This window comes from Argopecten irradians, chromosome 4, assembly GCF_041381155.1.
Source record: "Argopecten irradians isolate NY chromosome 4, Ai_NY, whole genome shotgun sequence".
In the NCBI taxonomy this organism is placed as follows: Eukaryota; Metazoa; Mollusca; class Bivalvia; order Pectinida; family Pectinidae; genus Argopecten; species Argopecten irradians.
In genome coordinates, this window is record NC_091137.1 from 27,325,562 (window position 1) to 27,349,629 (window position 24,068).

Here is a 24,068-nt window from a genome sequence, read left to right on the forward strand (position 1 = left end):
CTGTCCGTAAATATATCAACTTTACTTCCACCGAAGCTTGGAATAAATAAAATAGTGTTATTCTAGTTAAATAAAAGTATTACTAATGTAGATATCTCAAATAATTTACATCAACCTGGCACTATATTTTGATGTTTCCGGTTAACCGGAAGAAGATAAGTCCGCCAACTTTTGTTGTCCTTGGATACAGACTGTTCTGTGCAGGTGCCCCATGAGAGTCTACGTTGGAAAGTGATTTCCGACAACTCATTTTATAAAAAAGCAATAATCAACCGACAAGATACCACGAAAAAAGGACTCGTATATTCGTGTCCGTAGTGGCAAGATGACTACGGATGATGCGAAGTCATATTTATCAAAGAGGGAGATCCCTCGACTCTTTGAGGTGAGTGTTTCCTACCCTCGCTTTTTGTTGACATGTGTTGTGTTTTCTATTGACTCCATGGAGCGCTGTTTTCATTTCAATCATTTAGTGACAGCGTTATTATGATCAACATATTGTTTTAGTTGTTGTGTATTGTGTTTTAAAAAATGATCTGCAAATTGTCCTAATGAAAATGTCATCAATGGTTATTAAAATTGAACTGCTGCGTTTTTAAGATTACTTGACTAAAGCAGATTATAAATCAATCTCATTTATAGTGACCTTTATAATACTTGCTGAAAATAAGTAATGAAGAAGCATATGTGACTAACTCAAAAACGTGGGTGTTTGTTTGAAATATACAAATGACAATTAAATTATAATTATATAAATCTTGTAAAATATGTTAATTTAAGATAAATTGAAATTTTATATGCTAGGTCAGTGATGATTATCATATTCAGACAATAGTGTAACTTTCATGCAGGGCAGTTGACTTGATTGCTCAAAATGTCTATTATGATATAAATACAATGTACATAATCTACTTTCATGTAACATTATAAGTGTCGCAGTTGCTTTATTAATTATTTAAGCAAGCAAGTCACCAATGATCACACAATTAAAATTATTCTTTTAAAATCAAACTATATGTATGCACTTACAGTCTCTCTATCTGTTTGTCATTCTGCTGTAGAGCCTTATGCTATGGGTAAATACTGTGAATGTTGAAAAGGGATATATAAGTGGTTTGTGTATGACACTAATTAACAGTTGCTCAACAGCCTGTGGCTACCCAAAATTGTGTTGGAATGCCAAGTTGTCTTACCCAAGAGCCTGTACTGGCGGCTTAGTTCTATAATACTTATACTCCAAAGTTTTCCCTTCCGGTATATAGATACCACCAAATATCAGTCACTCTTGATTGTTGAGTGCAAATATTGGTTACCACACAAGCGGTCTGAGTTGCAGTGCTGGATTTGACAATTTGGTAGTCATGCATGTGGGCTTTTGAAAAAAAAATGAAGTTAGGGTCGATGTTTGGGGACAAGTTTAGGTGAGGTGTTGATCAAAAGAATATATAAATCCAAAGATAAGGCAGATGAAAAGTAACCATACTTGGCAAATGTTATCTTTTGTTCTGACTCCAACCATCAAAGGACCCATATAGTTAATTAAAATCTTTTATAATAAATCAGGGATTGTGTATTCACAACAGAAAATGAAAAGGTCACCCCCACTTTTTTTTCTGAAAATCCATTCTAATCACACAAAGAGACCCCATTATATATGAAGCACCTAAATATTGCCAACTATATATAGCTACTTTTTTCTTGACAAAAATATTGTACAGATCACATGACTGTTGATTAAATTATTCACTAATTCATGCTTTTAATTGTTTTATTTGTAGTCTTTGATGACTGGTCTGATGTACCATCGCCCAACAGACCACATCAAATACCTGATAGACTGTCTACAGAAGGTCCAGGAAAAGGGGGCTAACAACATCACCTGGAGTGCCTTTGTGGACATACGACGGCACAAGACACCACTTCCACCTATCTCACCTCCCAAGGGCAAGACAAGGCACTCCAGGCCATCATCTAGACAAAAGGAACCAATACAATTAGGTAATTTTCATTTTAACTAGACCCTTTGGTGCAATTTTGAGTATGAAGCAATTTTGAGTTATAATGCCAAAAACTGCATTTTTTTCATTTATTTCTTCTTCAATGCCAGGTACCAGGTAATATTTGTAATGCTTTAACAAAAAGCAATGATAAAGTATGAGTTCTGTTGGTGTGGTTTGATTGTGTACTTTATATTCTTCCTTAATAATGTCTGCATGGACATGATTCCTTTGCATAGCTTCACTCGCTGTATTTGTCCTAAAGTTTTCATTTTAGAAAATGAATAGATTTCTTTTTCAAACAAGTTGAAGTTATGAAATCATATCTCTCTTTTTTGAAATTTGAAAACAATGTTTTAAATATATATATGATAATCCTAAACAGGTCGAGAGTACTTTTGGTTGGATGATGGAACAGGTAAAGTTTGACACTCAGGAATATTACCTTACCTTTGTGATGTTATATTGACTTTCACTGTTCCGTGTGTTGTATACACCTGTGACTCTGAATGAACTTCCAATGTATTTAACAAGTCACATGTCTGATTGGTCAACTTATGAATACAAATAAGCTGTGATGTATTGCAGTAATGATTGGTCAACTAATGGATGCAAGTAAGATGTGTATTGCGATAAAGTGAGAGTCAAAATGTTTTACCCGAAATTAGGATGATGTATTGACCATCATTTTGTGTTACTTCCTTAGGGATATTAAAGGCTTGAATAGGCCTGGGGCTTGACGAGAATGTGACTGTTGCCCATTCCTCTTGTTAAAAATTCTATCAATGTTTTAACTATTATTATAGACAGCCAGTAAATCAGTTCTGTAAAATTAAGGTGTGTTGATGTAAAAAAATTGAATACATCCCATTGAAAATCTAACCAATTGACCATAACAGTTTTTTGTTAACTGCAAATTCAAGTCACTTGTGTCAAATAATTTCTAGTCTAGAAATGGCATTCAGATGATTTTTTGTAAGCCCCTCAGTTCTGTTCCAAGGTCACTATAATGACCTTGAAATGCTTTGAGGCCATATATCAATGACCTTGGCTGTCTCATACTGTCATAGGAAAATTGTTTTCATATTAAATTTGTATAAAACACATAGGTCTATTATGTTATTCAAAAATCTACATGTATCTGTATCATGGTGTTGAAAAACTTTAAACACAACAAAAAATATTTTGAGACTTCCTAAGGAATTGTTGTGTAGAGTTGAAATATAAAACCTTAAACAAAGCCAATTATCTTGCAAGATTTTATTCACCCTGAAATTGATATAAAAATAGAGCAACAAGTAAAGAAAAGGGAAGAAAAGTTGGTATATTATATTAATTGTATAATTAAAACTGCTTTGATGTGAACAATTCTAGATTTTTTTTAAATTTCTGTAATTATAAAAGATCATAAAATATAGGGACGAATTGTTACTTATAACACATGCATGTCAAAGGTCAGTTAACAAGTACAATGTTGCATTATTTTATGACATATTAGGTTAATTTGAAGAGGTTTAAATCCACAACATTATTATCTGTACAATAATAATTTCTGTAAAATCTCTGACTTTGTGAGATTAAGTGCATATCATTGTTATTATGATATTGTCTTAAGTAGTGAAATATACGATCATTGAACTATATCTGTATATTTCAATTAAATGTTTATCATAGAATACAAAGATAACTGACACTTATATCTAAATTAACCAATCATTGCATAATTGATAAAACATAAAATATATATATAATATAGCAGACATGATTCATATCATAACATATACAATGGATTCAATAAATATATATGATATATTATCTATATACCAACAAAGTCCAATAACATTATGAAGATGTTTAAATGGCTCTCAGTTTACTGATTAGGTCAGAACAATCAATTTCTGATCAGGATGATCTGTCATAATACTTTTTAAATGTCTTGATAATAGAGAAAAAAAACTTCCAATAATAAGATGTGCTGAATCCTGCTATTTACCTATAAACTCATCATGACTAGACACACAGGATGATAGTTATTACACTGGGAGCTTTAAATCATTAATGAACTTTGAAATCAATACCAGGTAGTAGAAAAAGCATGGTGTTTGTTTGGACGTTGCTTTGAGATTTACCTGAGGTAGCTAAATATAGGTCGTTATGGTCGGTGGTTAAAACCGTCTTTGTGTAGCGATCGCGTGTCTACTGTCAACAGTTTTACCTGTAAACAGTACAGTTTGATTACAGCCTCCATCTCTCCTGAGCTACACTTTTAACAAAAGTAAATCAATCATGATAAATTGGATGAGAGAAAGATATTGTATAAGTATTATCTTTACAATTATACATTGTATATAGAATTTTTTTCTGTTGGTTGTTTGTGTTCTTTACAAGATGCATTTTGATATGCATGATATTTCGATTTTACCACAATCGTCGGTTACCCACATAATCAGCCCACACAGGGTTATGATATCTGATATAAGCAGAGCGTTGTGGAGTTTATACACTTTAGTTTACAAGGGTGACAATCGGTGTTTTAAAATACAGTAGAATGCCATGTAGCAATTGATTTTTATATACAATTTCATTATTGAATTTAATTATGATATAAAGATAATGTATGGGTCCATTATACACAGTAGTCTCTGGATCCACAGATATCGAGACCTAGTTGAATATGTTTTTGAGAAGCGTTTTTATTCCACCCCTATGAAATGGTATCTGTACTGATCAAGTGTGCTATATATTGTAGTATTGCGATACCTATATACACAGAAATCCTCCATGAATTCCAGTTCCTATGATATTTGATTAACAGCAAATTTATTGATTTTTTACCTTTGGCACAGAGTCTGTTGTATAGGACAGAACACAGACAAACAGTGTTACTATACATATCAATCACCTACAGTATACAACTCTACAAATTAAACTCACATGAATTATTTATTTAGCTGATAAAAATGTTTTTGAATAATGAAGAAATAATCTCTTTTTTATCTAAACTTTTGAGCAAATGTTTCATTGACAATTAATCTCTTTGGTAAACATTTCTGATATTTTCTACTATTATACTGAAATACAGATGTGTTTCTGAAATATCATTTTTTCAACTGTCATTGCTTCATGGGAGTTAGTGTATAGCTATTAAAAATTTTTCTATGTGCATTGCATAAACCTTTGCCACGGAATTGTTTTGTCATGTAACTTTGAAAATATAATAAAATCTAGAACATATATATTATAAATTATCTGAAACAATCATAATTGCTTAATGATAATTGATAAGGAAGACAGGTTTCTGTAGCAATTGAATTAATGACAATTGGATTCATCAGTAGTTTTTTTCTGACCCTGGTACCAGAGCTTAACTTTTAAGAAATCAGGGTTAGATGTCCACAACATCCATCTGTTAGAAAATATAAATGTCCAGGCCTGTTTTCGATTATACAATTAGCTTGGTTGCACCTAGTTGCTCGTTTATGAATTATAGACAGACCTGGTGATTTTATATTATTTTCAGACGGGCCTTGATAAAGCCCTCACAGGCCTGTATTTAAAACTGCAGGTCTGTCAGAATTTATATATGAAATAATAACTTTAACAAACGGTCGTACTGGTTGTTCCAATTAAACGAAAACAGCCCAAGTGTCAGGGATAGAGGAAACTTGGACATATTTCCATATTAGATTTCAAGATTCACATTTTACACCAGAGCACTCATATATTAATATTTTGGCTTTTCCAGAGAAGGAGAAAAGCTTTGAGGAGAAGAAGGCATCACCTTTACCTCCTATCAGCAAGAGTAGCACGGACTCTGGCATACCTGATGTTCCCATCACACTTATTGTGGGTAGGTACTCAACTATAAATTAAAAAGATGAGCTATTGAAAATAACTTCATTTGTAGTTTATTTTCAACACAATATTATACATTTCAAAGATTTTTAGAATCTCAGCAGTATAAAACTGGCCCTCTTGAATTAATGATGCTCTTTCTCTTGGATGTATAGTGCTTAGTGGTTATATAAAAAAAATTTTTTTATATAATGTGATTGTGATACCGTTTTGAAATGAATTAAGTTTAAACTTCTGTTGCTTTAAAAATATTTCATCTTCACGATACGCTTTAAGGTTATTTATAGATTACAGAGGACTCCAGCTATAGACATAATGATTATATTTAAATTATTCATTCATTTGCATAAAATTTTGGCTTAATACATGTTGTAAGCTTACTATATGTTATCAGTTTAATGTGTTATGGTGAGTTCAGCTTCAGTCTATTCTTGTTGAAACTACACGACTATTTAGTAACAATAGTGAGGAAAATAGTCAAATATCATCTGACTAGCTTTGTATTCATAGCTCTGACCATCGATATGTTTTGTGATGATAGGAGGACCAGGCAGTGGGAAGTTGACCCAGGTTAAGTTGTTACAGAAGTCCTACCCAGGATGGGTTCATCTGTCTATGGGAGATTTACTGAGGTCACAGATAGCTGACAAAGGATCTGCCGAGGACAAGTGGGATATGATTGGGGACCTGGTCAACAGGGGAGAAATGGCACCAGAGGTAATTATAGGGGAGATATGAGACACAGGAGAGATATGGCACCAGAGGTAATTATAGGGGAGATATGAGACACAGGAGAGATATGGCACCAGAGGTAATTATAGGGAAAAGATAAGAATCAGGGGAGAGATACCACCAGAGGTGATTATAGGGGAGAGATAAGAAACAGGGGAGAGATGGTAACCAGAGGTAATTATATGAGAGATATGGAACCAGAGGTAATTATAGGGAAGAGGTAAGACAAGGGGGAGATATGGCACCAGAAGTAATATTATAGGTGAAAGATGGCACCAGAGATAATTATAGCAGAGAGATATGGCACCAGAGGTAATCATAGGGGAGAGATGAGACACAGGGGAGAGATGGCACCAGAGATAATTATAAGGGAGAGATGAGACACAGGGGAGAGATGGCAACAGAGGTAATTATAGGGGAGAGATGAGACACAGGGGAGAAATGTCACCAGATGTAATTATAGGGAAGAGATAAGAAACAGGGGAGAGATATCACCAGAGGTAATTATAAAGGAGGGATGAGATACAGGGGAGAGAAGGATTCAGAGATAATTATAGGGAAGAGATGAAAAACAGAGGAGAGATGTCACTAGAGATAATTATAGAGGAGAGATGGGACACAGGGGAGAGATGGCACCAGAGGTAATTATAGGGGAGATATGAGATACAGGGAGAGATGTCACCAGAGGAAATTATAGGGAGAAGATAAGAAACAGGGGAGACATGGCACCAGAGATAATTATAGGGAAAATATATGAAACAGGGGAGAGATGGCACCAGAGGTAGTTATAGGGGATTGATAAGACACAGGGGAGAGATGGCACCAGAGGTAATTATAAGGGAGAGATGAGACACAGGGGAGAGATGGCACCAGAGGTTATTATAGGGGAAGGATGGCACCAGAGGTAATTATAGGGGAGAGATGGGACACAGGGGAGAGATGTCACCAGAGGTAATTATAGGGGAAGGATGGCACCAGAGGTAATTATAGGGGAGAGATGAGACACAGGGGAGAGAAGGCACCAGAGGTAATTATAAGGGAGAGATGAGACACAGGGGAGAGATGTCACCAGAGGTGATTATAAGGGAGAGATGAGACACAGGGGAGAGATGGCACCAGAGGTAATTATAAGGGAGAGATGAGACACAGGGGAGAGATGGCACCAGAGGTAATTATAGGGGAGAGATGAGACACAGGGGAGAAATGTCACCAGAGGTAGTTATAGGGGATTGATAAGACACAGGGGAGAGATGGCACCAGAGGTAATTATAAGGGAGAGATGAGACACAGGGGAGAGATGGCACCAGAGGTTATTATAGGGGAAGGATGGCACTTGAGGTAATTATAGGGGAGAGATGAGACACAGGGGAGAGAAGGCACCAGAGGTAAATTATAGGGGAGAGATGAGACACAGGGGAGAGATGTCACCAGAGGTAGTTATAGGGGATTGATAAGACACAGGGGAGAGATGGCACCAGAGGTAATTATAAGGGAGAGATGAGACACAGGGGAGAGATGGCACCAGAGGTAATTATAGGGGAGAGATGAGACACAGGGGAGAGATGGCACCAGAGGTAATTATAGGGGAGAGATGAGACACAGGGGAGAGATGGCACCAGAGGTAATTATAGGGGAGAGATGAGACACAGGGGAGAGATGGCACCAGAGGTAATTATAGGGGAGAGATGAGACACAGGGGAGAGATGGCACCAGAGGTAATTATAGGGGAAGGATGGCACCAGAGGTAATTATAGGGGAGAGATGAGACACAGGGGAGAGATGGCACCAGAGATAATTATAAGGGAGAGATGAGACACAGGGGAGAGATGGCATTAGAGATAATTATAGGGGAGAGATGAGACACAGGGGAGAGATGGCACCAGAGATAATTATAAGGGAGAGATGAGACACAGGGGAGAGATGGCACCAGAGATAATTATAAGGGAGAGATGAGACACAGGGGAGAGATGGCAGCAGAGGTGATTATAAGGGAGAGATGAGACACAGGGGAGAGATGGCACCAGAGATAATTATAAGGGAGAGATGAGACACAGGGGAGAGATGTCACCAGAGGTGATTATAAGGGAGAGATGAGACACAGGGGAGAGATGGCACCAGAGATAATTATAAGGGAGAGATGAGACACAGGGGAGAGATGGCACCAGAGATAATTATAAGGGAGAGATGAGACACAGGGGAGAGATGGCACCAGAGGTAATTATAAGGGAGAGATGAGACACAGGGGAGAGATGGCATTAGAGGTAATAATAGGGGATAATAGGGGAGGTATAGGAAACAGGTGTCTCTTGACTTGCTATTACAAAAATAATTTTTATGTGAGGGGGATATGCTAAACCTATTATAGCCTTAGCAGAGACCTCATAGTAGGTAATAAAAGGGGAGAGATAGGTAATGTAGGGAGAAATGGTACCTGATGAGAGAGATTATAAGTGCCAGAGGTCATAATGGGGAGAGATAAAAACAGGGACAGATGACACCCAACGTTTTTGCTACTACGATACATAGATATAATTAAACAATATGATATGATAATGCTGTTATATATAATTTCAACAGGACATTACAGCAGATCTTATCCGGAGCAGTCTGAAGTGTCACCCCAAAGCTGAGGGATTTATACTGGAGGGCTACCCTCGAACAATCAACCAGATCAAAGAGTTTGACAATATTGTAATTATCCTCTTCCCAATTATTTTGCTTTGGTTGCAAACTCTCCGCTGTCAGACTAAACATTTGTTACCAAGGTTTTGAAAAAGCTGACAAAACTTACTTATAACTTAGGCCCCAATTTCTTAAACAAAAAGTGCTTCAGTCAAATCTTTTATAGTAACCTCCCCAATAGGTCTGTCTTTTAGTTAAAATTGTTCAAAGAAACTGCAGCCTTTTCTTGTTAGCATTGAAAAAAGCTGAGCTTTAAGGTTATTCCTTTTGACCCAATATTTTTGGTTAAATCAAATATCAATTAAAATTATTTTCTGATATAGTTTTGACATTAACTCGACGTGTTTAGGTTGGTCGGTTGGACATGGCCTTTATGTTGGACTGTGACGAACACTGCTGTACTCAGCGACTTCTAAATCGGGGCCAGAAGGAGAACCGTATACACGATAACATCACCGCCATACAGCGTCGTATCTCTGCCTTCAAATCGAACACACTACCAGCAGCCAAAACTCTGGACGACAGAGGCAAACTGTTTGTGGTAATTATCAATGGGTACAAAATCAAACAGCTAGACTTATTATACAAGTTTTGATTAATCCACAGATACTGTTAAAACCATTATTACTGGAGAAAATTTTATCAAGTCTTTGTGTGATGTCAGTTGGCTCAATTTCATAAATCATTCAAAGACTAGTTAATTCTAAGCATCTTTAAACTAATTTAATTTCACAGTGAATTAATTCTGTGTTTTCATGCGTAACTACTTTTTTTGCGATGATTTAATTTCATGATTAAAGAACAATAAAGATCTCCCTTATCTCTGCCTGATACATCTGGAATGAAATGAATTGAAAATGGTGTTTTACAGATAAATGGAGACAGAGATATAAAAGAGATTGCATTTGAGTTGGCACAGTGCTTCAAGCGATCTATATTCGGGGACAAAAATGGCAAGAAGTTAGGTAAGTAAATAAGCTGCTTGTTTCATGTATACATGTACTATTTTTATTCAAGAAAACATTTTTTGTAGTTATACATACTAGGTGTCTTCTTTTGTGAACACATTTCTCAACTTTTATCAGCTGATTAATAATCTCACCTTGTCTTGTAGTTTACTGAATAACCCTAACCTGCACCACATCATGTTTTCAGGGGAGATAATTATATATAGCATGCACTGCTTCATGTTAACAGGGGAGAAAATCATAAATAACCTACACCATGTCATGTTAAAAGGGGAGATAATTATATATAACATGCACTGCTTCATGTTATAAGGGGAGATAATCATATATAACCAGAACTACCATGATATAAAGGGAGATAATTATATATACAATCTGCACCACTTTTGTTATAATATAAGGGGAGATAATTATGTAAGTAGGGGTACTAGCTGTCATCTATAGATGATAGCTGTAATATCATTTGATTAATACTTACAGAATGAACTGGTATTCTTCACTAGTACATATTTTCTATTTCTTTCATTGAACCTGTTTTGGAGATATCAGTATTGCTGATACTTATTATGCAAAAACCTGTAGAAAGTGGTCTTCTCTTCTTTTTAAAATTTCTGATATTTGGTTATAGTTTAAAGATTATGACATCATTTCTATAATGAAATCATTGTAAACTCATAGGCATTTCATAAGCATTGGCTTAACATGTGTATGAGTTGCATAGTTTTTCAAATAGTTAATGTTTTAGGAAATTTTGTTTTGTTAATTGAAAATGAAACCACAGTACATTTTATATTACTTGCAGGGGAAACTTAATTTATGCATCCTTTTGCACCTGTGGGGACCAAATAAATACCTATGCATGGTTGTATTTTATGTATCGGTGCAGGATGTTGTTTGCTATTTTGGAAAAAAGACATTTGTGAGGACCTAATGCTTGTGAAACGCACAACATTAAATTTGTTTCATGAATTGACAGAGACAAAATGTGATGCTGAACACTTTCATTTATTAATGTGTAAATGTTTCACAAAAACTATTCTAAACACCTATACTTTGTTTTGTAGTGTATTGTGTTTATTTCTATGAATCAAGAGATCCTTCTATTAATTGTGTTTCCCTATACTCATTGAAAATAAAAAGTAAAAGAACCTGATTGAAGGTTTGCATATCTTCCACAGTCTCTCCTAAATATGGACAACCCTGTTATTCACCAAGAAAGACAAGACACTGTCCATATTCCATCACAATGACTCCTTTTTTCCAAATGTCATACATTTGTGGTGAAAGAATAATCCCTGAATTAATCAGAGGGCTTCGGTTAAGACTGTGGTGTTTATTTTTGTAATTTGTTAATTTGAGATTACTGGAAAAATGATCATACATGGGTATGCTTTGTGGTCAAGGATATCATCTTCATGACGGAAATTCTTTTAGGGGTCAATATTCAACATATTGATACCCTCGAGCTGATAACCCCTGGAAGAGATAGAAATAAGTAGGAGATGTAATTCACCAGTCATCACATAATCATTCTCCCTTAATCAAACTCACAGCCTTTGTCAACAAATGTGCAATCTAATAAAACTGAATTAAAAAGATTCACATTTTCACATTTCTCTGGTGTTGCTGTTATTTCTATTGCGTGTCTCAACGTTACTTCCCCTGCACACTCACTGGAAGTTTAAGATTTAAGAGAAGCAATCAGATTGGGAAGAAGCTATCTGAAGGCTGTTGAAGATTTCGAGTTTTAAATGGACACAAATTAGAGGTGTGTAGAAAAGTGTGACGTTTCATTTGAGAAAAATAACCTATATGTGTAAGCTAGGGCATAGAATTGATGTCATAGTCTTTCTAAAACTTAAAGCATTTTCAAATTTGTTATTTTATTTGTGAGAAAAGAAATGTGTCGCTCTCCATATCTTAATTATGGCAAATTAAAAGTCTTCTGAAGCTGAGCCCATCATAGGTCTTTTCTTGAGTTTAATTTGTAGCCAATATGTAAAACATTTATGTTTGTCAGAATTTTACAATATTCATTTGTTTTCTTTGGTATTAGAATATCTGAAAGGTATTCTTCTCACAAGTAGAGCAATTGAGTCATTTTCCAAGTTGAGTTATCATGCTTAATTCCTGAAGAAGATTAAATAACGTACATATATCATGTTGGTTTTTTTTTTTGGGGGGGAGGGGGGATAATGATCAAACAAAATGTTCATCTTTGATTTTGGCACAAATGTATGATGTTACAATCAAGCGATATTTATCCACAGAGCATATACAATTCTTTTTATTGAATCTTGACTGACTCAAACTAACTTTTACATAAATGCTTTAATTATTTCTCTGCTTTGTAATTTGTTTATCTGGAAGCCAATTTTACATTATTTAACATGTTATGTATTTTCTACACTGCACTTAAGCATTGAACAAGAAATAATGTCAATAAACTAATTAAGTTAGGTATACAATTTATTTCTAACAGTTACAATTATTGATAAAGATGATGTTGAAAAAATATCATTATGATTCAAATTACAAACTGGTAATTTGTTTGTCTTAGCATTTAGGTTTTCCAAAGTTTTACATATTATGAAATAATAAGATTGCATAATCATTTATTGAGTTATATGTACAGAAACTGTATTCACCAATTAATAATAAATAATAAGTAGAAACATGTATAACATATTCCATATTTTGTGAAAATTTCTTTGTTCATTTTAATTAAGTTGTGATTTTACTGTATTCATATACAAAATAATTTCATCCTAAACCATTCTCTGAGGATTTTACAATGATTCATCCTGGAATTTCTTTTCCTCAACAGAACCACCAAAGTGTACTGTCCCCAACCCCCCAACAGATGCTATTCCAATGGCAGCGTCCTACGAACGACCATCCGAAGCTATTAAGAGGAGCCAATCAGAGCTTAAGCAAAGCATGGTACTCGTACCAGATGCTCCTAAAATAGTCAATAAAGATGAAGGTCGCAAACCAAATTTACCAACATGTCCCATCATAGTTATTGCTGGTAAGGGCACATACGTGGTGTTTTAATGTTGATGTCAAAAAAAGATTGATAAAAATCCCATGATTCATAATGAAACTCACTGTATATATCTGATGTGTCAAGTTAGAAAGAGTTCTGGTCTTAAGTTCATTAAAAGTGATCAATTTTGAAATGAATTCATGTGATACATGCATATTGTGTCCAATTGTTCATAACCTTTGGAAATGCACTAATAGTATGCTATAGACGTAACACAGGTAGCTCAATGAGGAGAGCGTCTGGCTAGTATTCGGAGATCTTGGGTTCAAACCTCGGTTTTTGATGCTACATTTTCTTCTGCCCTAATACATAAGTGCTATTAGCATGTCATGACATAATGATATGCTATTACATTAGCATACTCTGAAATATGCTATAAATGTGACTTTGATTAGTCTGCCAAATAAGGCAAACTGTACTGTACTCATTTTTATCTAACATTACCTGGTACTTAACATTTGACAAAAATTCTGTAAATTGCCTGTTTATAAATCTAATTAACACATTCTAACTTTGATAGGTGGACCAGGTAGCGGTAAGGGCACTCAGGCGAAGATGATCATTGACCGATACCCAGGTACAGTACATGTGTCCATGGGTGACATCTTACGTACAGAGATCAGTCAGAAGGGGACAGCCGATCAGAAATGGGGCATGATTAGCTCACTAGTTCAGCAGGGAGAGATGGCACCTGAGGTAAGGGACACGACTCCAGTATAAACCTGTATGTTCCTCAGGAACAAACATATATGAAAAGTAGAACAATTAGTCATAATCTTACATCCGTTACTTATTATTGTTGTATAGATTTTGAAAATTTATGATCTGGACGTTTTATTATGATAATTGCAAATGAAAGTGTTAGTTAAAGATTTATGATTCTATTGTAATTAATACATGTATTTAGCTTTATGTTGCAACTGAAACTGTTGGCTTGCTGTCATTCTGAAAACTCGCCACCAATTTCTAGGGTCTCAAAATTATCTCTATAATTTGGCATGATTACTTTTTCTCCATAACATGCATGAATTTATGGGTGAGATAATCTGGTAGTAGACTGAATTTATCAATTTATTTTTGAATCTGAATCAATTATTTTTTTCCATGATTTATAGGAGGTGACGGTAGATCTACTTAAAACTAATTTAGCAAAACACAAGGACGCATCAGCCATAATCCTGGAAGGTTACCCCAGGGATAAGACACAGGTGGAAGAGTTCAACAAATATGTAAGTATTAATGTTATAATCAATTACCTTGTGATGGGGATAACAAAATTCTGAATTTCTATTTGCATCACTTAAAAGATTTGCTATATTGTCATATTCAGATTATTCCATAGTATGTGGAATTTGGTTACAATAAAGAACGTAATATTAAAAAAAAAAATTCTAAGGCATATCAATTTCAGGATAATTGTTTTAATTAAAAAAATCTCCATTATTTTCTCCATAGTCAGTATAATTTTTTATCACAACTGATCTCTTCAATTATCTTAATTTTCTGGAAATCTATTGTATATAAAACGTTTCATTTACAATATCATTTTCACACTCAATTTCATGACAAGAATGAAATATTAGTTCAGAAAAAATTGTTGTTCTACATTTTTAGTCATACACTGGCCAATATAAGAAAACAAAAATACAAGCAAATGAAAAACCTTTTGGCTTATTGTTCACACCCCAATTTTTTATAATAATACCATTTATAAATGATGGTAGTTATCACTAGAAGAAGAATTAAACCTCAGTAATAAATAGCAATTTTGTTGTGTTATAGATTGGAGGCCTGAATTTCGTGCTGTTGATAGACTGTGAGGAATACTACATGCAGAAGCGACTGATGGACCGGGGTCAGGCAACGGAAAGGATTGATGACAATCTTAGCGCAATCGCCAGTAGAATTAACTTCTTCCGTAATAACACACTCCCTGTTTTAAAACACTATGATGACAGTGGCAAACTTGTTCTTGTAAGTTCATGTTATATGCTTTACTTTACCTTAATATACATGTATAGCTGTAAACCAACTATCTTTCTCATACGATTTACTTATGTGAATTTAACGATCCAATTAAGTAAATTGGGGAAAGTTTATCCCTGTGAATTAGCATCTTTGTCATTTATATTGAAGGAAAATTCCATTCAATATTTAAATCCACTAATGTTAATCTTTGCCAACTTGTTTTGAAATAGAAAAAGTGTAAAATTTAGTACGTAGTCGGGAAAGATTATATGTTTACAGTATACGGTTTCTCTGGAAATGGACAATTGCATTAAAATGTATTCCCTGCCAAACGGTTTAGGGGTACCTTTTGTATATAATTATAATTTGATTAATAACATACATAGTTGAGGAAGGATATCAAACCAAGACATATGTTTACTTATTTAGTTTATAGCCTTGAGATTATATTGAAATCTATTATTTGCTATGTATATTCTACCAGCATTATACCCCTACCTCAGAAATAAATGATGGGAGGGGTGTTATTACTGAATGTAGGCCTAAGTATTTTAGCTGAGTTTTTGATTTAAGATATTTTTTGTGGAATTAATTTGTTTTTCTGGATATCTAGTTTGTTATCTATCTGAATTTCATGACAATAAGCATTGAATTTAAGAAGAATGGATATTCAATGTTCCAGCTGTACGGTGACCGTGACATCCAGGAAGTGTTCTATGACATAAGCCTTGTGTTAGATAAAGCCTTCTTTGGTGATAAAGTTCAGCAGCAACCTGTAAGTATACAACTGAACAAAATATTGTCATACCAATATGTTAAAATCATAACAATGTTTCACTTGTTTGGAGTTGGTGTCATGACATCCTATGACTTGCCTTCTACCCCTGGGTGTACTGACTGAAGGTTTGTGTTTTTTCCAAATACTCAGACTTTCTTTCACTTCCAAAACCTGGAATATCTTAATAACTATGGTAAATAATAAGCAAAAATAAAAAATTCCAAACAAAAAAAACAATAGTCGAGCATAACATGATACCTATAACCGTGAAGTGCCGATTACCATATTTGGAAGGGGCCACATTGACGGAGTGGTTAAGATCTCTCGACATATTACCAGAGACCTCCATCTCTGGGTTGTGAGTTTGAATCCCATATTGGGCAGTTTCCAGTTTCTGACTGGTGGTCAGTGTGTTTTTCTTTTTTTTTTCCCCCTTTTTTTCCGGGTACTCCTGCTATCCTCCATCAAAAAACATGGCACATTCTTAAAAGTCCCTGGTTGATAATAGGATATAAAACTAATAAAAACCATATTTGGACTGCAGTGGCTTTGTCATGCAATTAATATACCCTAACATAGCACTATAGTCTAGGAGTCAATTACTGAGATTCTAACATAAGGTCTCTGGTTTTTGTAGGGTAGCTCCTTAACTTTCCTACACTGCCTTCAAATCTGATATATGTTTATGTGAATGACAATCATTCAGTATGTTAATTGGATATAAAAAGATAAATTGATTGATGGATAACCACCAAACCAATTAAAATTTATCAAACATGTTGTGAGAGAGTTGTGTTTGTGAATATCCCAAACAGTGACCTGTATGATTGGAGTTGTGTTTGTGAATATCCCACACTGTGGCCTGTATGATAGGAGTTGTGTTTGTGAATATCCCACACAGTGACCTGTATGATTGGAGTTGTGTTTGTGAATATCCCACACAGTGACCTGTATGATTGGAGTTGTGTTTGTGAATATCCCACACAGTGACCTGTATGATTGGAGTTGTGTTTGTGAATATCCCACACAGTGACCTGTATGATTGGAGTTGTGTTTGTGAATATCCCACACAGTGACCTGTATGATTGGAGTTGTGTTTGTGAATATCCCACACAGTGACCTGTATGATTGGAGTTGTGTTTGTGAATATCCCACACAGTGACCTGTATGATAGGAGTTGTGTTTGTGAATATCCCACACAGTGACCTGTATGATTGGAGTTGTGTTTGTGAATATCCAACACAGTGACCTGTATGATTGGAGTTGTGTTTGTGAATATCCCACACAGTGACCTGAATGATTGGAGTTGTGTTTGTGAATATCCCACACTGTGACCTGTATGATAGGAGTTGTGTTTGTGAATATCCCACACTGTGACCTGTATGATTGGAGTTGTGTTTGTGAATATCCAACACAGTGACCTGTATGATTGGAGTTGTGTTTGTGAATATCCCACACAGTGACCTGTATGATAGGAGTTGTGTTTGTGAATATCCCACACTGTGACCTGTATGATTGGAGTTGTGTTTGTGAATATCCCACACAGTGACCTGTATGATAGGAGTTGTGTTTGTGAATATCCTACACTGTGACCTGAATGATTGGAGTTGTGTTTGTGAATATCCCACACAGTGACCTGTATGATTGGAGTTGTGTTTGTGAATATCCCACACAGTGACCCCTGTCGATAGGAGTTGTGTTTGTGAATATCCCACACTGTGGAGCATGCCCCCTTGCAGGGCTTACCATTCTCCATACTGATGAATGCACTGCCAGTAGAATGTGTGCATTACATGATGTCTTGGAACATTTAGCACATGGTTTCATGTCTGTGGGCGATTTACTGTCTTATCTCTATCACTCCAGGGACTGGTGTACTTATTGTATCTGACATATACACCTTACCAGTCATATGTTATATCATTTGGACTTTTGTTCTAGTTATTTTTTGATATCAAAAGAACCATGCAAATTGGATTAGAAGAAAAAAAAAATAGAGTATGCTCCATTTCTAAATTTCTTATTTTGTTTTTATTTATTGTTCAAAAAATAAGAGTTGCTTCCCTTTTCACATCTAACTTAAATTTGCACACAATTTACTTTCGTTTTAAATTCCTAAAAGTTTATCTCTGCCAATTAAAATCCTGTAGTAACATCATCTTTATTGATAATTAAAGTTTAATTTTTAAATCCACAAACATAAATCTTCTCAAACTTGTTTTGAAAAAATTTGGAAATTGCAGAATTTAGTATTCATGATGAAAGAAAGTTAATTTATTTACATTGCATGTGCATAATAAGATGATAATTGCTAGTTGCATGATAGTGGAGATTGGACCCCAGGCGTACTGTACTCTGTACTCCTGTGTAATATGCTACTTTGTTTATAACACCTAGTGATCCGACAGTTGGCCTTCTTAACTACTAAATAAATGGTACCATATTGTTATCCATAAACTGCCATGATAATGGCCATTTTAATGTATCATGTTGAAGTAAGACAAGTTGAGGTATGTTTGGGGATGATTGCATATTAAAGAATGATGAGTGTTGGTGTGTTGGAGAGTAGGATTAATGTTATGAATATCTGATATAGAACAGGATGTTGGTGACCCTGTCAGTTATTGACCGATCGCCAGGTGTAATATAGCCACGCCTCGTGCTCACAAATGCACGTGTTTCTATTCAATGTCGGAGCAAACATCGTAGCACACACAATACAAAATACAAAGTCACGTGCGGTTTGATTGACAGCTGGCGATCTGTCAATACCAGGAGTACTATTAGGTATAATACAGCACCCTGAAGGATGGTATTAGCTCATTGTGGTATTTTATGGTAATTGATATACAATTTTTTGGTAAATCATAATACTGTAAATCAGTATAGAGGGAATGGTTGTTAGTTAAGTTAATTACGGTATATTGGTACAAGGTAGTTGTTGGTTACCTATAGTGCTATTATAATACATGAAGGTAGCTAGCCCAGTGTTAATTAACAGTACATTGGTACATTGGTGCTACTAAGGAGTATTACAGTACATTGGTATAGACCTGAGGATGGTTGTCTATTAGGTGTATAACAGTACATTGGTACAGACCTGAGGATGGTTGTCTATTAGGTGTATTACAGTACATTGGTACAGACCTGAGGATGGTTGTCTATTAGGTGTATTACAGTACATTGGTACAGACCTGAGGATGGTTGTCTATTAGGTGTATTACAGTACATTGGTATAGACCTGAGGATGGTTGTCTATTAGGTATATTACAGTACATTGGTATAGACCTGAGGATGGTTGTCTATTAGGTGTATAACAGTACATTGGTACAGACCTGAGGATGGTTGTCTATTAGGTGTATTACAGTACATTGGTACAGACCTGAGGATGGTTGTCTATTAGGTGTATTACAGTACATTGGTACAGACCTGAGGATGGTTGTCTATTAGGTTATTACAGTACATTGGTACAGACCTGAGGATGGTTGTCTATTAGGTATATTACAGTACATTGGTACAGACCTGAGGATGGTTGTCTATTAGGTGTATTACAGTACATTGGTACAGACCTGAGGATGGTTGTCTATTAGGTGTATTACAGTACATTGGTACAGACCTGAGGATGGTTGTCTATTAGGTGTGTATTACAGTACATTGGTACAGACCTGAGGATGGTTGTCTATTAGGTGTATTACAGTACATTGGTACAGACCTGAGGATGGTTGTCTATTAGGTGTATTACAGTACATTGGTACAGACCTGAGGATGGTTGTCTATTAGGTGTATTACAGTACATTGGTACAGACCTGAGGATGGTTGTCTATTAGGTTATTACAGTACATTGGTACAGACCTGAGGATGGTTGTCTATTAGGTGTATTACAGTACATTGGTACAGACCTGAGGATGGTTGTCTATTAGGTCGTATTACAGTACATTGGTACAGACCTGAGGATGGTTGCTATTAGGTGTATTACAGTACATTGGTACAGACCTGAGGATGGTTGTCTATTAGGTGTATTATGTACATTGGTACAGACCTGAGGATGGTTGTGTATAGGTGTATTACAGTACATTGGTACAGACCTGAGGATGGTTGTTTAGGTGTATAGGTACATGTACATTGGTACAGACCTGAGGATGGTTGTCTATTAGGTGTATTACAGTACATTGGTACAGACCTGAGGATGGTTGTTATTAGGTTATTAACAGTACATTGGTACAGACCTGAGGATGGTTGTCTATTAGGTGTATTACGTACATTGGTACAGACCTGAGGATGGTTGTCTATTAGGTGTATTACAGTACATTGGTACAGACCTGAGGATGTTGTCTATTAGGTGTATTACGGTACATTGGTACAGGCCTGAGGATGGTTGTCTATTAGGTGTATTACAGTACATTGGTACAGACCTGAGGATGGTGTGTCTATTAGGTGTATTACAGTACATTGGTACAGACCTGAGGATGGTTGTCTATTAGGTGTATTACAGTACATTGGTACAGACCTGAGGATGGTTGTCTATTAGGTTATTAAGGTGTATTAAGTACATTGGTACAGACCTGAGGATGGTTGTCTATTAGGTGTATTACAGTACATTGGTACAGACCTGAGGATGGTTGTCTATTAGGTGTATTACAGTACATTGGTACAGACCTGAGGATGGTTGTCTATTAGGTGTATTACAGTACATTGGTACAGACCTGAGGATGGTTGTCTATTAGGTGTATTATGGTACATTGGTACAGACCTGAGGATGGTTGTCTATTAGGTGTATTACAGTACATTGGTACAGACCTGAGGATGGTTGTCTATTAGGTGTATTACAGTACATTGGTACAGACCTGAGGATGGTTGTCTATTAGGTGTATTACAGTACATTGGTACAGACCTGAGGATGGTTGTCTATTAGGTGTATTACAGTACATTGGTACAGACCTGAGGATGGTTGTCTATTAGGTGTATTACAGTACATTGGTACAGACCTGAGGATGGTTGTCTATTAGGTGTATTACAGTACATTGGTACAGACCTGAGGATGGTTGTCTATTAGGTGTATTACAGTACATTGGTACAGACCTGAGGATGGTTGTCTATTAGGTGTATTACAGTACATTGGTACAGACCTGAGGATGGTTGTCTATTAGGTGTATTACAGTACATTGGTACAGACCTGAGGATGGTTGTCTATTAGGTGTATTACAGTACATTGGTACAGACCTGAGGATGGTTGTCTATTAGGTGTATTACAGTACATTGGTACAGACCTGAGGATGGTTGTGTATTAGGTGTATTACAGTACATTGGTACAGACCTGAGGATGGTTGTCTATTAGGTATATTACAGTACATTGGTACAGGCCTGAGGATGGTTGTGTCTATTAGGTGTATTACAGTACATTGGTACAGGCCTGAGGATGGTTGTCTATTAGGTATATTACGGTACATTGGTACAGACCTGAGGATGGTTGTCTATTATGTGTATTACAGTACATTGGTACAGACCTGAGGATGGTTGTCTATTAGGTGTATTACAGTACATTGGTACAGACCTGAGGATGGTTGTCTATTAGGTGTATTACAGTACATTGGTACAGACCTGAGGATGGTTGTCTATTAGGTGTATTACAGTACATTGGTACAGACCTGAGGATGGTTGTCTATTAGGTGTATTACAGTACATTGGTACAGACCTGAGGATGGTTGTCTATTAGGTGTATTACAGTACATTGGTACAGACCTGAGGATGGTTGTCTATTAGGTGTATTATGGTACATTGGTACAGACCTAAGGATGGTTGTCTATTAGGTGTATTACGGTACATTGGTACAGACCTGAGGATGGTTGTCTACTAGGTGTATTATGGTATACTAATTGCACTATTACCCAGTAATGCTAGGTCTTGGTGATTAAGGTAACCTGTTTAGTGTGTCAGAGGTTAGCAGTGGTTTGTACATTCTCCTGTTGTGGAAAGGTTCTGTGTTTTTTTCGTAATACCATAATCTACCTGAGGAATATGGCAGTAAGTATTTAGTTGCAGTAAATTTAAATTGAATCATGATTTAATAAAGAATGATACCGAAGTAATGTTTGAAGTATCTATATGTTTGCATAAGCTGGATATTTGTGAATTTCTGATATATGTGCAATATATAATAATTGCATTTGATCATTTCCAAAAATATTTGCTGGTTTTTTTTTGTGTTTTTTTTTTAATGTACAATTTCACATAATAGATACTTCAAAAAATATAGTATCTACCTAATATATTTGATACTTATGGGGCCATTGTTACCCAATGGGTGAGATCTCCTGACCTATACCTGGTAGACCAATAGGCTCAACCTCTGTGTTGCAAATTAAAAACCTAAGTTTCGCGTATCACATTTGTATTAAGGTACTGACTGTAAAAATTTTAATCTCAATTTATCTTGAATGGTTTATCTTTGATGTTGATTGATTCAAGTCACACAGCTTCCATAAATATTTCCAATTTTTGATATGCAGCTCAAACATATAGTGCACAAATTTGTATTGAAAACAACATGAAGTTGTAACCTAGCTATATATACACCGATAAGCTGATTTTCCTGTAGATTTACACATATTTCCTGTCAGGTTGTCCATATGTATCAGTCACTGCAGATCATTACTATACAATATCACTCTGTCAATACTTTAACTACATAATGTGTATACAATCATTACATATGAGGAACCACACTCATTTGGACCTGTATCAATATGGATGGTGACATTTCCTCAGACAAGTTGAGTTAACTGCTCTCAGAACACCCATGGACTATATCATTTAATATCACATTGTTTGTTAGTAAAAGAATATTTCAACAATTAATTCATGTCACAAAATATTGAATTTTTTCATGTCTGCATTAGATACAAAACAATCTGGATGTTGACAGGAGCAGTAATATCTGGCAAACAAAGATTCAAATAACATTGATTTTTGTAAACGTTAAAAAAATACCATAGTCATGAGTATATTGAATTTTTCAATGAAATCTTAATGACACCTTATTTCTTTCCAGGCCCAAACATCTCAAGGAGCTGGTAAGTGAATTTTCATCATTTCTTTAATTTTGTTAAAGGGCAGCAACTAAGTCATTCAAATGCTGCTAAGGGAGATGCATGCCAAACATCTAAAATATATGTAGATTCTAGATAGGTTTGACCTTACATCAAGTTTGAATGCTAAAAAGGAAATTAGATAGCTGTTTTGGACATTTTGACAACAAAAGATCAGCCATTTGTCCTATTGTTATGAGCCAGCCAGGTCAAGTGTGTGATATCTTTATTTGCAGAAGCTTAAGCTCCTGTGTATGTTACAAGTTAATTTTACAATAGATTTAAAGCTTTCACTAAAACTCAAAATGGCTGCATTTTGATTTGGTTCATTGGCATAGATTATGGAATAATATTGCTAGTTTTTGGTTTATCAGAGTGGCCATTTATATAGTTGACCTGAAATTGTCATAAGAATTGCTAACCAGTTCAATTAGAACCTATAGAATTTGGGGTATATGGATTGAACAAGACGATAGTATCGTACAGTACCATGGCCACGCCTCTCACCAACTGATTGTGACAGAATTTGAAGAATCAGTTCACCTCTGCTGCAAGCCATGCACTATTATTTCTGAAATAATTAAGAGAAGCTAACCATTACTTGGACCCAGTTTTATATTTACTGTCTAGATGCCACGAAGGCCTACTAAAGTCAAGAATACACTGCATTATGGGGTTCACTTCCACCCACTATGTCGGAAGGGGATCCCTGACTGGGAGTCTTGCCAGTCAAAGAATCTAATAGAAGGTCAATGTCCCACACACCCTATTTCATTACTACAAAAAGACCAGATACCAAGGAAGGCACCTGTACTCAAAGACTGTTTTTGTTTTCATTAATAGTGTTTGTAGTCAATGATCTGGTATTTTTCTGGTGTTATAAAGTTAATATTCTATCTTGTGATGTTTTTGTTAATATTAACAGTTAAGAGTTTAGAAATGTGAAAAGAAAGT

At 35.5% G+C, this 24,068-nt stretch overlaps 1 protein-coding gene across 1 annotated transcript in view; it reads left to right on the top strand.

The window, feature by feature from the left end:
• The first annotated feature begins 164 nt into the window (after positions 1 to 164).
• The window catches only part of LOC138321145 (uncharacterized), a 75,127-nt gene continuing 51,223 nt past the window's right edge, over positions 165 to 24,068 (top strand). Inside the window, exons 1-13 of the mRNA XM_069264593.1 lie at positions 165 to 385; positions 1,779 to 1,998; positions 5,743 to 5,847; positions 6,394 to 6,569; positions 9,162 to 9,275; positions 9,616 to 9,807; positions 10,138 to 10,231; positions 13,062 to 13,265; positions 13,804 to 13,979; positions 14,399 to 14,512; positions 15,066 to 15,257; positions 15,934 to 16,026; positions 23,078 to 23,099. Coding sequence (XP_069120694.1) covers positions 326 to 385; positions 1,779 to 1,998; positions 5,743 to 5,847; positions 6,394 to 6,569; positions 9,162 to 9,275; positions 9,616 to 9,807; positions 10,138 to 10,231; positions 13,062 to 13,265; positions 13,804 to 13,979; positions 14,399 to 14,512; positions 15,066 to 15,257; positions 15,934 to 16,026; positions 23,078 to 23,099 — 1,762 coding nt within the window. The 5' untranslated portion in view covers positions 165 to 325. The remainder of the gene's footprint in view (positions 386 to 1,778; positions 1,999 to 5,742; positions 5,848 to 6,393; positions 6,570 to 9,161; positions 9,276 to 9,615; positions 9,808 to 10,137; positions 10,232 to 13,061; positions 13,266 to 13,803; positions 13,980 to 14,398; positions 14,513 to 15,065; positions 15,258 to 15,933; positions 16,027 to 23,077; positions 23,100 to 24,068) is intronic.